Source organism: Phaenicophaeus curvirostris, chromosome 3 (assembly GCF_032191515.1).
Source record: "Phaenicophaeus curvirostris isolate KB17595 chromosome 3, BPBGC_Pcur_1.0, whole genome shotgun sequence".
NCBI classification, from domain to species: domain Eukaryota; kingdom Metazoa; phylum Chordata; class Aves; order Cuculiformes; family Cuculidae; genus Phaenicophaeus; species Phaenicophaeus curvirostris.
Genome location: NC_091394.1, coordinates 11711733 through 11726501, shown reverse-complemented (window position 1 = coordinate 11726501; position 14769 = coordinate 11711733). Strand labels below are relative to the sequence as shown.

Below are 14769 nucleotides of genomic sequence, written 5' to 3'. Positions count from 1 at the left end.
ATTGTTTCAGAGGTTCTTCTGAGTTCACTTTTAGGGATCAGCGTGGTTAATCCTCCGAACCATAATTTTTAGCATTGCAATGGCGCAGGATCTATGTTTAACTTCTGAATTACCACTCCTTTGGGCTGGGAAGCTGGTCACAATTAGATGAGTTGTCCCCAGTTCAGTGCTGGCCTGATGTGTTACCCTCCCTGCTGTGTTACCCACCCTGCTGTACCCTTTTGCTGCATCATACCTCACTCCTTTTAACGATACTCATTTATCTTTCTTTCAACTTTCATACTATTTCCTGCTTTACTGAGATTTATGATGAAAGAAGGAGAAATACTGTTAATTGATCCTCTTCAGGAGACATTATCTCTTGCAGGAGCATCAATCAGTGGTGGTAAACATCTGCTTGACAAGAATTTTCCTTTTTATATTCCACTTTGGAAATTTTAAGACCACTAAATCTCTGCTGGTAAAGAACGAGAAATACACAGCCTTCATCTGAGAAATTAGAAGTGCAGGCAACATGGCAACAGAAATCTCTCAAATCTCTGACAGCTTAGTGGTGATCATTGACCATATCTAGCTGACTGGACAGGCAAAGCCTTTTCATCAAGAGCTGCCCTTTACACATTAACCTACACGTGTATAATCCTCTGAATACAACGTGGCTCAGGCAGAAGCCTGCGTGCACAGCTGTGTCAGCCCACGGACAACAAACCTTTCCAAGTTCAGCTGTTAAAAAAGTGAGAAAGGAGTAATCGTCTTGGTCCTTGGCCCACATCAGTTACTTGACAGAAAAAGACAGGGAGAAAAGCAGCGAGGCTGGCTGACCTTTATGTTCAGGCTTGTGCAGAAGCAGACCAGCCACCTCAGTCCTTAGTTGAAGAGGTTATTGCTTCTTTCTGGCCCGGATGGAAAATGGTCCTGACTGCCATAGAGATAATTCTCCCTGGGTTCAGGTCCTGTGGGCACTGATATACCTCAGCCAATGTAAGCAGTCTCCCAGGGACCCCCATCACTGCTGCCCAGCTCCAGGGATCTGGCTCAGCTCCACCTGGGTACTCTGTGCACACCTCCCCTACACTGCAAAGGTCTGGTGGTGAATAATGCTGGAATGAGGGTCCTTTTTGATCCATTTGTCATCTGTCAGAAGTGGTGCAGATACATTTGGCACTGACCTAGGGCTTGGGGATGGATTTGATAACCTCTCAAGGACTCTTCTCCCTCTATTTTGCCCTCCTTCTTTAATATATCAGGCTCATGCTCATCCTTGAGATCAATTGCACGTCACTGTAAATATTGAATTCTTGGGAATCATACTGGAAGAGCCCAGCTTTGTGCAATTCTGTAGTTCAGCTAGGTAATATGCATATAAGGATATTACATCAAATGGAAGAAGAGTCCATAAAAGCAAGGAATGTTGACTGACTTATGAACAGCCTCTGTCTGGTTATAGAAGACTTGTCTGCAAGGGCGTCTTTTCAGATTCACAAACCTCAGCTCCTGTGCTAGCAAGATTAGCCTGTCCCTTGTAATGCTTTGCAACTGTAAAAAGAAGCAAGAAAGAAACAAAAAAGTTGGAAATTATTTTGAATGTTGCAGTTTCAGCAGACAAAGATTTTTGGCTCTACAGCTTCTTCCCAATAAAACCATCCTATTGATTCTGGTTCTTCATCATCTTGGAATTCATGTAGGTTATTCATCACCTGAGCACAGAGATTTGAGAATGATGCCGAGGGAGGATTCTCTGCTCCCATGTGATTGCAGCTTTTAAACATGGGTTGCACTGGGACGAATAAGTATGTGAAGTTCCAGGAAGAGAAAAATGAGGCTGCTCAGCTGTTCAGCCCTTATTTCATTCCTGTGATTGCCTGAAAATCTCATTGACCTATTCTCTTTAATTCCCATTTTTTGCATTGTATATGCTAAAAAGAGAAACACAAAGATACAGTCATCAAGAGCTGTCAACTTCCTTTTGCCTGCTGGCAGTGTAAAGGCTGATTAACTGTTTTTGGATGCAGTTAACTTAGTAAATTAGGAGGTGTTACATTTTTGTCTATACTTTCAGAAATACTTGGGCTGCATGGCTATTTGATTTTGGGGCTGTTCAATCAACCCAGTTTTTATTGAGTGGTCATCTCATATTTCTACAAAACCAAATTTTTTAAATATACAAAAACTAGATATGTGGTAATGAAAACACTTCAGTCACACAGCAGCTTTCTGAATATTGTGAAGATCCATTTAGACTACACTGAGGGAAGCAAATACGATTACCTGACCTTTCTAGAGGAGACAGGAGTTTACTCAGCAGAGAGGAGTTTAATTCTTTTACTGGCTTCACTCAGACCAAGAGTTCAACCATATTCCAGCTTTGCAAGGAATGTATTAAACACTGACCCCCATCCCCAAAACTAGAAACCCAAACTGTTCCTTGACTGAGTCAATAAGGGAATCAGTCAGTAAGTCAGTAGGAATAGACTTATACCCTGAACTCACTGTAAGATTTAAATTAAAACTAAATTCAGAACTAGTCTTTGAGAAGCAAATGTGGATGTGTCACAGCCAAATTTCTAAACTGAAGGATCAATTCTTATAATAATGTAACATTTTGACCCTGCTTGCCAGAGAAATGGTACCTGCTTGACCTGCATGACCCCTCTCACATCTTCACCACAAGAGTGGATGGAGAACGTCTTTCAGCCATGTGTCTCAGGGGGCTATTTCTTGGGTTCACCGCTTCATATCTCTTAGCATTCCGCAAACGATATTTGAAATCACTCATCACACTTCTCACTGGAGATGAAGGTTTGAGGGCTGCAGCACATGGTGTTTGAGGGGAGACTGAGGGAGCAGGTTTCTTCAGCCTAGAGAAGAGAAAGCTAAGGGCAGGATGTATAAACATCTATGGGTGGAGTGTAGAGAGAAGACCAGAGTCTTCTCACAGGTGCACAGTGAAAAGATAAGAGGCAACAGTCAGAAACTGAATTTCTGAGAGAATCTAAAGAAAGATTTACTCCACTGAGAATGTGGAAAATCACAGGGAGATGTTGTCCAAGAAGGTTTTTGGAGATACTTAAACCTGAGAAACCCAATCTGTCCCTGAAGCCTGGAGCAGCATGTTGAACTAGGAGACCTTCAGAATTCCCTTCAACCACTAACAATTTGGTAACCAAGAGGCTAACTAGAAATTAATGAATGTTAATAGCACTGAAAACAAAAATTTCACATGAATGAATTCACATAAGCCCATCATACTGATTTTTTCTTAATCTTACTGAGTTGCTGTTCCATTGCAATGCACTTTTTGGCTGATTAGCTGAGAAAACAGGTCACTAATAGTGAAAAAGTAATCACCGTGAAGTCCACATCATCGTAGTCTGATGGCATTGGTGTTCATGCAGCTTTATTTTTAGATAGAAATGAGAAATAACTGAAAGTTGGAGAACAGACCTCACTTTTAAGGCAGCAGTTCCTAGTTCCCAAGCCCATTCATGAATCTGTAACTGCATTTCCAGCTGGATTCTAGGCTTATGACTCCTATTGTCCTAAAGGCACCAGTGACTCACAATCTCTTATTCTACTGGCATCCTCTTAAGAGGTTTCACCTCCTCTGCCATTCATGATCACACATTCTCTTTCTGACAGCTGCAGTTATTACATCCACAGAAAATCCAGGTTAAGAAAGGCTGTGTACATCAAAATAATGCCAGCATCAGGTCAAAAATCATGACGTTTCTGAACCAGTAAGTATTGATACAACTGGAAAGCTTTACAGGTTTTCATTGCATGATTAAGGTCAGAAGTATCCCCTTCCTGAGAAAAAGTGTTTCCCTTCCCGAGGCCTCCATCTTACAATCCTGCATCCAGATTTGATTAGAAGGTCCGTGATTTTAAGGTTACTTTGCTGTGTAACTACTTGGATTAGTAGCTTCATCACTGTGTACACATTTGGCATGAGTCTTTCAAGAATAAGCTGACAACAACATGATTTAAGTGACCTCTGTCTAGGATCCAGTAGGCTACAATAAAAAGAATGGTAAGATCAACTATGTTATGGAGTTTCACAAACCTAGAATTTGCTTTTATTTATATTAATGCAGTCTAGAAGGCTTTGATAATTTTAGGTAGTTTCATTATTAATTTTTATTTTTATTTTCACATCCTTTCTAAACCAAATTTTGATGGTTTTTTTGTCTATAGGAAATACTGTAGATAGCACAAGTATTTCCATTATTTCACTAAGAGTATTTCCATTATTTCACTGTAATATCACTATATGGCTAACACATAGTCTTTCAACGCAGAAAGCTGTGTCTCGTTCAGACTTTTTTCAAAGTTAAATTCCTCTTATAAAATGGGAATAATTTTAAAAAATATTTTTACTATCAGTATTTTGGGGCTGATGGACAAAATTAGAAGAAACGCAACAGGGGGTAGGATGACACTCTCAATCCAAATGTTCTCATTTGAAGCATAATATTTCTTTAATATAAGTGCAGATAAAAATGCTAATTGACAATTTCATTTAGATCACATACAGCTTCTTTAACACACATGCTTGCTAGCTTATAATTTTTTGCACTTAGGAAAAAAGTAGGAATCCACTTGTGTTTTTCACATTTCACGCATGGCTCCAATACACACAGTTCTCAATTGTGCTTCACTGATTTAACCAATTGTTTCAGGTTACCCACTCTGAAACGTCAGATTCTCTTTTCCTCAACATACTCTTCACTTCGCACGTATATAGTTCCAAATTACCATGCCATTCCAGTGGGAAAGGCATGTGAGATTGAATGAATACTAAACACCTCCACGATGCCAGTACAAGACAACATAAAATAGCATGAGAATTTGACAAAGTACTTCTTTCAGATATAACCATGCACGCCTAATTAACGAGAAGTCCTCCAAGCTTAGCTAGATATATCAGCAACTTTTATTTGCTCACAGTTGTTCTCTGGCCACAACATACAAGTCGGGTGCTGCAGCACAGGCCAGCAGTGGCAATTTTCAAACAGTGTCCCAGTGCAAGAATTTGAGCGGGGCACAGTGGAGCCAGGTCACACCATGTCTGGAGAGGAACACGGGCCTCCAGCCCCAGATCTACATTCCTGGGAGCTGCTCGGAGTTCAGCCGGTGTGTCTGTTGGAAGCTGCTCCTCACTGCGTGATGAAAGAGAAGGGGTATAAAGCTGCATTACAGAACTTTATCCTGCACTTCTACGTGACTAAGGACTCATTCTGCTTGCAGGGACAGCAGCTGTTTGGATGTCAGAGGTACTGCTGTGGATCTGATACAAAAGGTGGGGTGCCACATCCCATGGTCCCTCAGAAAAGCTGTGCATGCTTTCTTTTTTTCTCAGTATTTTCTAAAACTTAAAAAAAAAACTAGTTTAGACTATATAGATTTCTTGTGCTTGAGAATATATAAAAATGAGTAGGTGCAAACTCTCCTAGACAAGGAGTGTTGGCAAGTTGTACCCAGCTACTGTAGTTTAGGTCATATTTTCTAATTATTAGTCATTACGTAAGAGCACTGTAGCTTTTTACAAGAACTGACTGACAGATGAAACACCTGAGACAAGAATTTTCTCTTTTCAAGTGTATTAAATCATTACATTGAGCTTTGGATAGCAAGTCAAACACAGAAATCTTGTTCCTTAAAACAGACTAAGGACAAACATGACATAAGACAAATTCAATTTTATTTCATTTGCTGGATGACACTTTTTGAATATGACAGTAAACACAAAGGCTCTGAGGAGAAGCATCAGTCCAAAGCATTTTGCTAAACCAATTAATTTACAAATATCTAATATATGACTCACTGGGAATCAGATCCGTGAATAATGGGTACTTCATGGGCACTTCTGTATTTGTAGAAGTGAATAAATGGGTTCAGCAGTGCAGGGCCTTCTGTAGGCTTCTAGTTTTGTTTTGCTTTGCTTTGGGAAATAACGGCTCACAAACTTTTCAACAGCTTTATCTGATTCATCTGTTATAAGTACCAGGAAACAGCAGACTTGACATTAGATCATGGCTGGATTTTCGAACACAGCCTCATGGAAAACAGCCTTTTCAAAAAGCAAAAGTTGATTTTCTTTCTGGAGTGAGGAACCACTTCGGCATTAACAATCATGGCCAGAGCACTTTAATACAGATGGGACACTTACCTCTCCAGAACAGCAAAGAGCATGAGATAGGCTCAAAGATGCAGTATATCCAAATGTCACGGTTTAATCCCAGTTGTCAAATAAGCACAATACAGCCACTCGCTCACTCTCCTCTGGTAGGATGGGGGAGAGAATCGGACGGTTAAAAATGAGAAAAAGTGTTGATTAAGAAAATTTAACAGGTAGAGCAAAAGCCATGTATGCAAACAAAGTAAACTAAGGAATTAATCCACTACTACCCATCAGCAGGCAAGTGTTCAGCCACCTCCAGGAAAGTAGGGCCCCATCATGCATTATCATAGAATCATAGAATCATAGAATCACCAGGTTGGAAAAGACCCATTGGATCATCAAGTCCAATCATTCCTATCAAATACTAAACCATGCCCCTCACACCGTAACTTCAAATGTCTGCCCCTTCCTTCTTCTACCCCCAGATTTTATTGCCTTGAGCATGAAAATGGTGTGGAAGTGCTGTCCAGGCTTTGTCCCTTCCCAGCTTCTTGCACACCCCCAGACTATTTGCTGGTGGAGTAGTGTGAGAGGCAGAAAGGGCCTTGACTTGGTATAAGCAATGATTAGCAACAACTAAAACCATCAATGTGTTATCAGCATCATATTAAATCCAAAACAGAGCACTATACTAGCTACTAAGAAGAAAATTAACTCTACCTGAGCCAAAATCAGGACAAGAAGCCAAAACCAGGACATTTAGGAGAAGCTGATGTTGACATCCAGATTTGTAGCATGTTGACAAGATTTTGTTGCCAGTCTGGAACCGATTGACTCACAGAAGAAACTTTGTTTAACCCAGAAATACACTTAATTATAGGGTATGCATAAGCCATGCAAGGAAACGGGCTCTTCACTCAAAATCACTGTAATTTCAAATTTTCAATAAAACTGCTGCACTAAATCGAATTTCCTGATTTCTCACGTTTTGTCTTACTTGGTGGGTATTTGAGAAACCCTTTAGCAATTTTCAGTTGGAAACGCTACAATGCACATTTTTTTGTTGTTGTTTGTCTCCTTTCTACATCTTGCCTTTGCCATGGTCTGTTCTCCAATAACACAATTGTTGAATTTCCCCCTTCTAGGATGACTTCACAGCATCAGCAGAAAAATTACTGACTTGGTTGATGACACGTGTCTTGTATTATTGCAGAGTTTTCTGATGCATATGGCAGTGATGCTCAAGGATGTCCCATGTCAAACCTCCGTAACATTTTTCCCCGTCCACAGTCTTAAGTGAGTCACTTTGCTCCTTATGCAGGTCACATCCCTATTTTCTTTTTGATGAGAAGGGACCCACAACTACCATTACACTGAGCGATCAGCAAAGTAAGATAGTTGATGCGAAAGGGAGGGAAGAGAGGTCTTTTAAATGGCATCTTGCTTAAGAGGCACCTGTTGATTACTTTGAGTTCTCTGAATCTGATTCATGGGCTTGAGGATATCTACATTCTTTCTTTCCTAAAAAAAGAAAACTGCAGTGAAGTCATGTATATCACTACTTTCTTTTCAACTTTGACTGTAGGAGATGCCACTTTTTTTTTTCTTCCTGCATTTTTTTCCTTTTTGCTTTTACGTTGTGGCTGGTGGACCTATCAAGAAGTTAGAAACATGGGTTGATTTCCATGTCTGCATTTGAGGATTCAAACTTCTGTTTCCCCAAATGACCTATTCCAAAACATGCTTGGGGCATTCTCCTCTATTCTTGCTGACGTTCTACTTTGTACTTAAAGGCTGGTGGCCAGAGGAAGGAGACAAGGCTTCATACCCCACTGTCTCAGATGTGCAGCAGAGAGAAGCACTCTGACTCCTCCTCCCTTCTCTGGGGCCATGTGTATGTTTTGTCCAAGTAGCTGCCTGACGACAGGTGTATAATCAGAGAGACAGGGACATATCCGCATCTTTCACCTCCATAGGAGTGACCTACCTGCTGGGTTACAGAGTCATGCTCTTCTTCCCCTCCCACTTTAAGTGAATCCAAAAAAACATGAATGAGTAGCGTGGAGTCACATGCGGATCCTGCCTCACTGTGCCCATATCCCTTTCCTTCTGGATCAGTGAATCACAGATCATTTCCATGTAAACTTCATGAGAAGTGAAGGACAAGCCTTCCCTATAATTCCCCCGCACACTCAGTCCTCTTAAGTCCCCAGCCTTGCCTACTGACTGATGGGTTTGGCACAGGAGAAAGATGGTGTTGTATCCCTCCAGGGAAAGGAGATGGAAACGAACCTTCTATTCTCCAAACCCTTTGGTGAGAGCTCCAATCTCTGGATAACAGAGATGGCTCAAACAGGACTGTTCTGCACATATTTTAGAGGAAACCAATTATTATCAGCACATTTTGTGCAGGGCTTGAGCTGAGTGTTCAACTGTCATGCTGGCTAGACAGATGGAGGCTGCCAGTGCAATAGCTGGAGGAACATCTCACTTGTGAAGCCCAGCAGCAATGAGACAGCCCTTCAGTCCTGAGCCACATACTTGCCTCCATAAGCCCAGCAATGTCTCCAAGCAGAAATTAGCATCTCATGAGCTCAAAGGTCAAGAATGCAACCACCACCAGCAGACTCGTTGAGCACAACATAGCTTTTATTGGTTTCATTTCCAAGAAAGTTAAAAATCAGACTGAAGAAGTAATGCATAGCATAATCTCTACAATTTATCACAAATCACATTTTTTATGCAGAGCTTCCTTTTGATTTATATATAATTTTGACAGAAGGGCAGCCTAAAATTTTGACCACATTTTGAAGGATGCAATTGTAAGTATACAAATCATAAACTGTATCTGAAATACCTTAGTTCAGACGCTTCTCCTAAAAATGCTGATTTCTGTTCTGTGATTTCAGCCTCGTGGCTGTTATTAGAGCTTGTAATAATCACCATTTTCTCCTTGAGATCTGAGAAGGAGTTAAGTTTGACAGAAACCAGGATGTGTCTGAATAATCCATTGTAAGGAAATATGGAAATATATAGACGGCCCTCTACGTACAGTACACTGAAAATACTGGATTAAGTATATTGCTAATCCACATAAGGCAAATTTATATGTAAAATTAGTTCAACAATTTAATTGTGCATCAATGAGAATACACAGATGAAAGCACTTGCATTCATATGAAATGGTATTTTTTTTCTAAATACTCTGAAGATTGTCACACCTTATAGAATATATAATCTTTCTATGTAACATATACAGTGTTTTGAAGTGGCTTTGTCCTTTTCATTCCTGTCATACCTGAGTTTGCATTATGCTAATTTTCTTCTTTGTTTGATTTTTTTTCACATTATAGGAGGGATTTTCTACAAACTTAGAGCAGATGTCATTTAAAAGTGACTCTTCCTACTTCACTATTTTCTATAGAATATTGGCACTGAGAATTTGTCTTCATTGATGGGAAGACATATCAATACTGGTGGGAACACTCCACTTACTAGAAGGGAAATATTATCCTTTGTTGAGATGAAAGATTCCTTATTTCTCTTCCATCAATCTGAAGCGTTGTGACATTTCCCATCACTGTAGCAGAAGGATGTTCCTTCTGGGAAATGCACAGAATATACTAATGAGTATGTTCATACATCAGAGAAAATCTTTTTCCCCCCTGTAAAATCACAAAATTATTCTTGATCTAATATTACTAAGCCATGGCAGAGAAAGTGTAATTGCCTGTAAATAATAGGTCAAAATGACCAAGTATGGCATTTTTAAAGTTCAAATCTGCTCATCCCTAGTTATCATACATTGCAATAAGGCTATTCGAAACCAGCGTTTGTCAAGCTTTTGTGTTCCAAAGTGACTTATTTTGTAGCAAATCCAATAACAAGTGAAATAGAACTTGCTGAGGTTTGCTTTCAATATCCTTTTCTAAATTCTGTGCCATTTTAAACAAATGACATACTGGTGAGGTGAAGAGGACAGAGCAAAGTACCAGGGATCACCTGAAGGTCAGCATACAGCAGGTATCTTCATATTACATTTGCCAGAGCTCTGCTGGCTTTCCACCCAACAAAACAATGTCCTGCATAACACAAAGAGTGAAACAGCTAAGAGATTTAGATACCAGGAAACTGCTTTTCAAGGTTCCAAAAAGCCTGCTCATTACAACATCAGATAATTGACTATTAGAGAGATAAGCCCCTGCTTTTCAAAGTAAACATCAAGGAACACTACTTGGGCTCTGAAGTGGAAGGCAGAACTCTCAAAACTGATCTTCAGTTTACATACATATGAAACACCCCTCTCTTTCCATGTATTTCATGGCAAGATAATGTCTCTTCTCATTTCCATTACAAAGCTCTGCCGAGAGACTAATAGAGTTTGTTTCAGCCACAGTAAGTCAAACCAGTTCTTCAAAAGAAAAGGAAAAAAAAAGAAGGAAAAAAAAAGTTAAAAAAAAAAGAAGAAGAGGAAAAAAAAGACCATCTTTGAATTCTGATTCGAATATTGGGAGATGAGCTTCCCTTTTCCCATTGTATGCTGTTCCGTGGCAATTGGCTCCCCTTTCAGAACATCTGTTTGACCAGCTCTTTCACAAAGACGCCTACTCCCCTGCAGGGATATACTCAAACAACCCAAGGATTGCTTCAACCAGAAGCACTTTCACACAGTTTGAGCCAAAATTACCACAAGGAAGACCTAAATCATGTTGGATGAGAGTTCTGATAGTGCTTTCAGCAGGGTCAAAATTTCATTTCCCAAATGGCAACAGAGCAGCTAATCCATGAGAATTTTTTCTTCCAGAAGGACTTCCTGGAAGCATGAAATAGCCGTGGCTGGCTGGACACATGCTGGGGGTCATAAAACACCTGGATGCAATGTGTTCAGCCTTGCATTACATTGACTTTCCATGCGGTTATTTTTTCTTTTTGCTGTGCGGCTTGCTTTATTTATTTTTTTAATTTTTCACAATAATTGATATTTCTGACTAAGTCCTAGGTTTCACATATTTGCTCTCAGAAATCAGAAAGCATAAGTTGTATTTAGGAAAGTAAAGAACTCAAAAGCCTTCCTAACAGGTTATTCTTAAATGCACAAAGAGTAAGAAAAAAGTATACTTTGACCTGTTTGGGATGCAGGAGCATCCAAACTTTCAAGAGTTCCCTTAAGTGGCCATTAGAGACTGCTGAGGATAAACAATTTTAGTATAGAAAACATGACTATATTAATTGAAAAATCTCTAATTAGAAAAAATGTGTCAACATCCACATAAATGTAAGGAAACAAGTGTGTGGGAAGTCATCACATAAAATAAATCAGATGGAAAAGTAGCAAATGGGAAGTTGAGAACAAACAGATGAAACTACCTCACAGGGAATGTGTTTTGCAAATGGCACACTGAATCTTCATTGAACTTTGTTCCTTTTCGGCATCCTCACACCCCACTTCCAAAGAGGGAGACAGATTTCCCAGTAACAGTTCCCTCCTCTCCAATGCTTTCAGGCTGTTTACACACCACCTTGAGTTTAATTTTTGAAGAGCTGAATGAACGGCTACTCTCATGCCACTCTCTCACCGTTCCCCTCCCACCCACACTGTTTCTAAAATACATCCTGCAGCCTCTCTCTCAGCTGAGGTTTTAACAAAGCAACATAAGGAAGTAGTGTATAGTTGTGTTTACTTTCCTTCATTGAGATGTGGGTTTCTGACAACAATGTTTAGCTCGTTTTGGGAGTCACCCACCAGTATAACTTGATCAAACCTGTTGCATCCTGAATCAATTGAGCAAAATAGACTTATGGCTGCTGTAACCTAATCTCAAGCAAAAACATGTAGGTGAGCTGTAATTATCAAGGATTCTGCCATCTGATAACATTTCCCGCAAACAGAAAATTAAAAGACTTAAACAGAAGCAATGAACGGAAGCTTTTTCGGTTTTTTTTTTGAATAACTGACTACTGACTTTTCCCTGGAACCGCACATAAATTTCATCTCCACCAGAGAATCTATCCTGAACATTTTTCTTCATTGGATGTTGGTGGCTGAATTTCTGTATTCTCCTTCAGCACTGGAATTACTTCAGACCCAACTGATAAAATATCCGGAAAGGATGAATGCAAGGGCTGGTTCATCAGGTAGATGCCAAAGTTTGTCTGGAAAAAAACAACATATTTATTGAGATGCAAGTCATATTGAAGTAACCAGTTCTACAGAGGATCTCACAACCCAGATATGTTGAGAAAAACAATATTGCTTTAAGAATAAGGAAGTATGTGCTATCACCATGTAATTAAGAACATTTTTAACTAATTAACTATAATAGACTGGTAAACAAAAGCTAACTCCATGCCATTCAAGAAGAATACCTTAAGTAAGTGGGTAAGTAATGTAGTATTCCATGATGACTTCCATAGTATCATATATGTAATTTACACTTGCTCACAGTCTTGTCATTTAATGACTGTTTTGGCTTCTTGACAAACAAAGTTAATGCATTATCATAAATAAAAGCTAGGCAGCACAAGAATGCATGTATGTTCAAATAATGAGGAAAAGTCTTGCTTCTTCTACTGTGAATTATTTGCTTTGTTAACAGAACTTTGTTCTGCCAGCCTTTGTGAATTTCCCTTCATTTGTTTTTATGAATATTTTAGGATATATCACAGAAAATATTCACAAAATTTGTTTTATTAGGACTATCACTTGCTATCTGTCATCACCTGTGAAGCCATCCTACATAAATATTAGAAATCCTTGAACATATATCCTTGTGATACTGAATAATAAAGAAAAGAAGAACAGAATAACCACTTCACCCACTGACCGTACAAGCCTTGCAGGCACTGAAAACCTGACTTGAGTGTCTGTGCTTTTATGTGTGGTCTTAATCCTAAGCACACTGACTATTCCAGTCATAGCTTTGAGCAGCTGGAGATGACCTGGAAATGTTACAATACGAGACCGGTGTGTTTTTGTGGTTTCCATTTCCAACAGCAGAAAATTTAGAAATGTGCAAGAAACAGCCTTGCAATCTCATGATAACATATTCTAAATTATTAGGTAATAGTTAACTAGAGAAATATGTAAAGTAAGAAATAAAGGGGTGCTGAATACCATGTTAAATTGCGAATTTATTTGTAGCCTTCAGAATGTCTTTGTTTTTCTAACCAAGGACCTTGGACCCAGTACTAATATTTTTGTCTTTTTTAGACGTTTCAGTAAAATGTATTTTGTTTTGGTAGGCTACAGTCAAAAGGTATCAGTCATTCTAAAGTGTAATGTAAGTAAAAAAGCAAATGAAATTAATTTGCTATTTCTGAAAAAAACCCAAAACAAAACCCAAACAAAAAAACCCACCCAAACTCTATTCTCCTTCTCCATTTCCTGATTACATTTACTGCCACTGTTCAGATCGATGATCCTGAAAGTGAAGGAATTACATTTGCAGCACATTTAGAAAAATATACTAGGTAAAATAAACTGCAATAGATTAAAAAAAAATAGCATTAGCTGAATTTAAGGGAGCATATTTGACAGATTAAATATGAAGGTGGTATGTTTTCTCCTGTTCTTGTACTGCAAAATTAAATAAAAATAGAATAATCAGGTAACAAGAAATAGCTTTTAGTCTTTGAAGAATTAGCAAGAGGTTAGGCTGAGATCTGCTTTCAAGTAAGAGAAATGCTGCAAAGCAGAGATCTGTCCACACATAGCCTCAGTCTATGAATTTAGGTCTGTTTTGTTTGTAATCATACACATTAAAAACAGCTTATAAGTGGACTTATTTTGGCTACTTCTATTCCTGAATCTCACTGGCATTTCACATATGTGGTGTGTGAGTTCGACCTGATCAGGCCTGTCCTTGTAATGACAATTTTTGGATACCTGTGACCACAATGGTGTCAACACTGGTGGACACAGGGTAGATCCTTGTGGTCTGTATTCTAGAATTTAGTGCTGAGGAATGACGGCAGCAGTAACATCCCAGTCCTCCAGCACAGTGACTGTGCTGTATCAATCATGATGCTAAAATGATATGTTAGTAACAGCTTATTTAAAATATTCAAGTACATAGTATTATTTTTCCATTCTTGCTTTTCTCTAATTTGTTGACAAGCAGTGGTTTCTCTGTTGGCATAAGTGATGCGCTTTTCAGCTTTGTGGTTAATAACCTGGATTTACTTTTACACCTTAGTGCAAAAATGACAGTTGCCATAATTTTGTGGTTTTAAAAAATCAGGCGATCATAAAGCAAATATTGTAAAATGAATTCATACTACATCACAGTTCACACAGGAAGGAATTTTATAACTCATCCAAGTAGATGAACTTATATGATGCACAAGAAGTTTTTACTTATATTTACTGTACTGACATTTTCATTTATCTTAAAATAAGACTAAAATAAATCCGGGCAAATTGTTCACTGTAGATAATTTAATTTACCGCTTTTTATATTGTTATGAATATTTTTTTTCTTAAAGCACTTTAAACCGTTCAAAATTATTTAAGAAAAGGCATGTGTAAATACATCTTATCTTCAGGAGTTCTGAAATACTATTTTAATACTGGTTCTTAGTATTTCCCTACTTTCACAGGGCATCTAAGGTCTCATAGTACTTTTTTCATTGCTGAGGCTGGGTGATGC

The 14769-nt window shown here is 38.8% G+C and overlaps 1 protein-coding gene across 1 annotated transcript in view; it reads right to left on the bottom strand.

Moving 5' to 3' along the window:
* Positions 1-8749: 8749 nt before the first annotated feature.
* MOCOS (molybdenum cofactor sulfurase) overlaps positions 8750-14769 on the bottom strand; it is a 213001-nt gene continuing 206981 nt past the window's right edge. Inside the window, exon 15 of the mRNA XM_069852989.1 lies at positions 8750-12274. Within this exon, the coding sequence (XP_069709090.1) occupies positions 12128-12274 (147 nt within the window). The 3' untranslated portion in view covers positions 8750-12127. The remainder of the gene's footprint in view (positions 12275-14769) is intronic.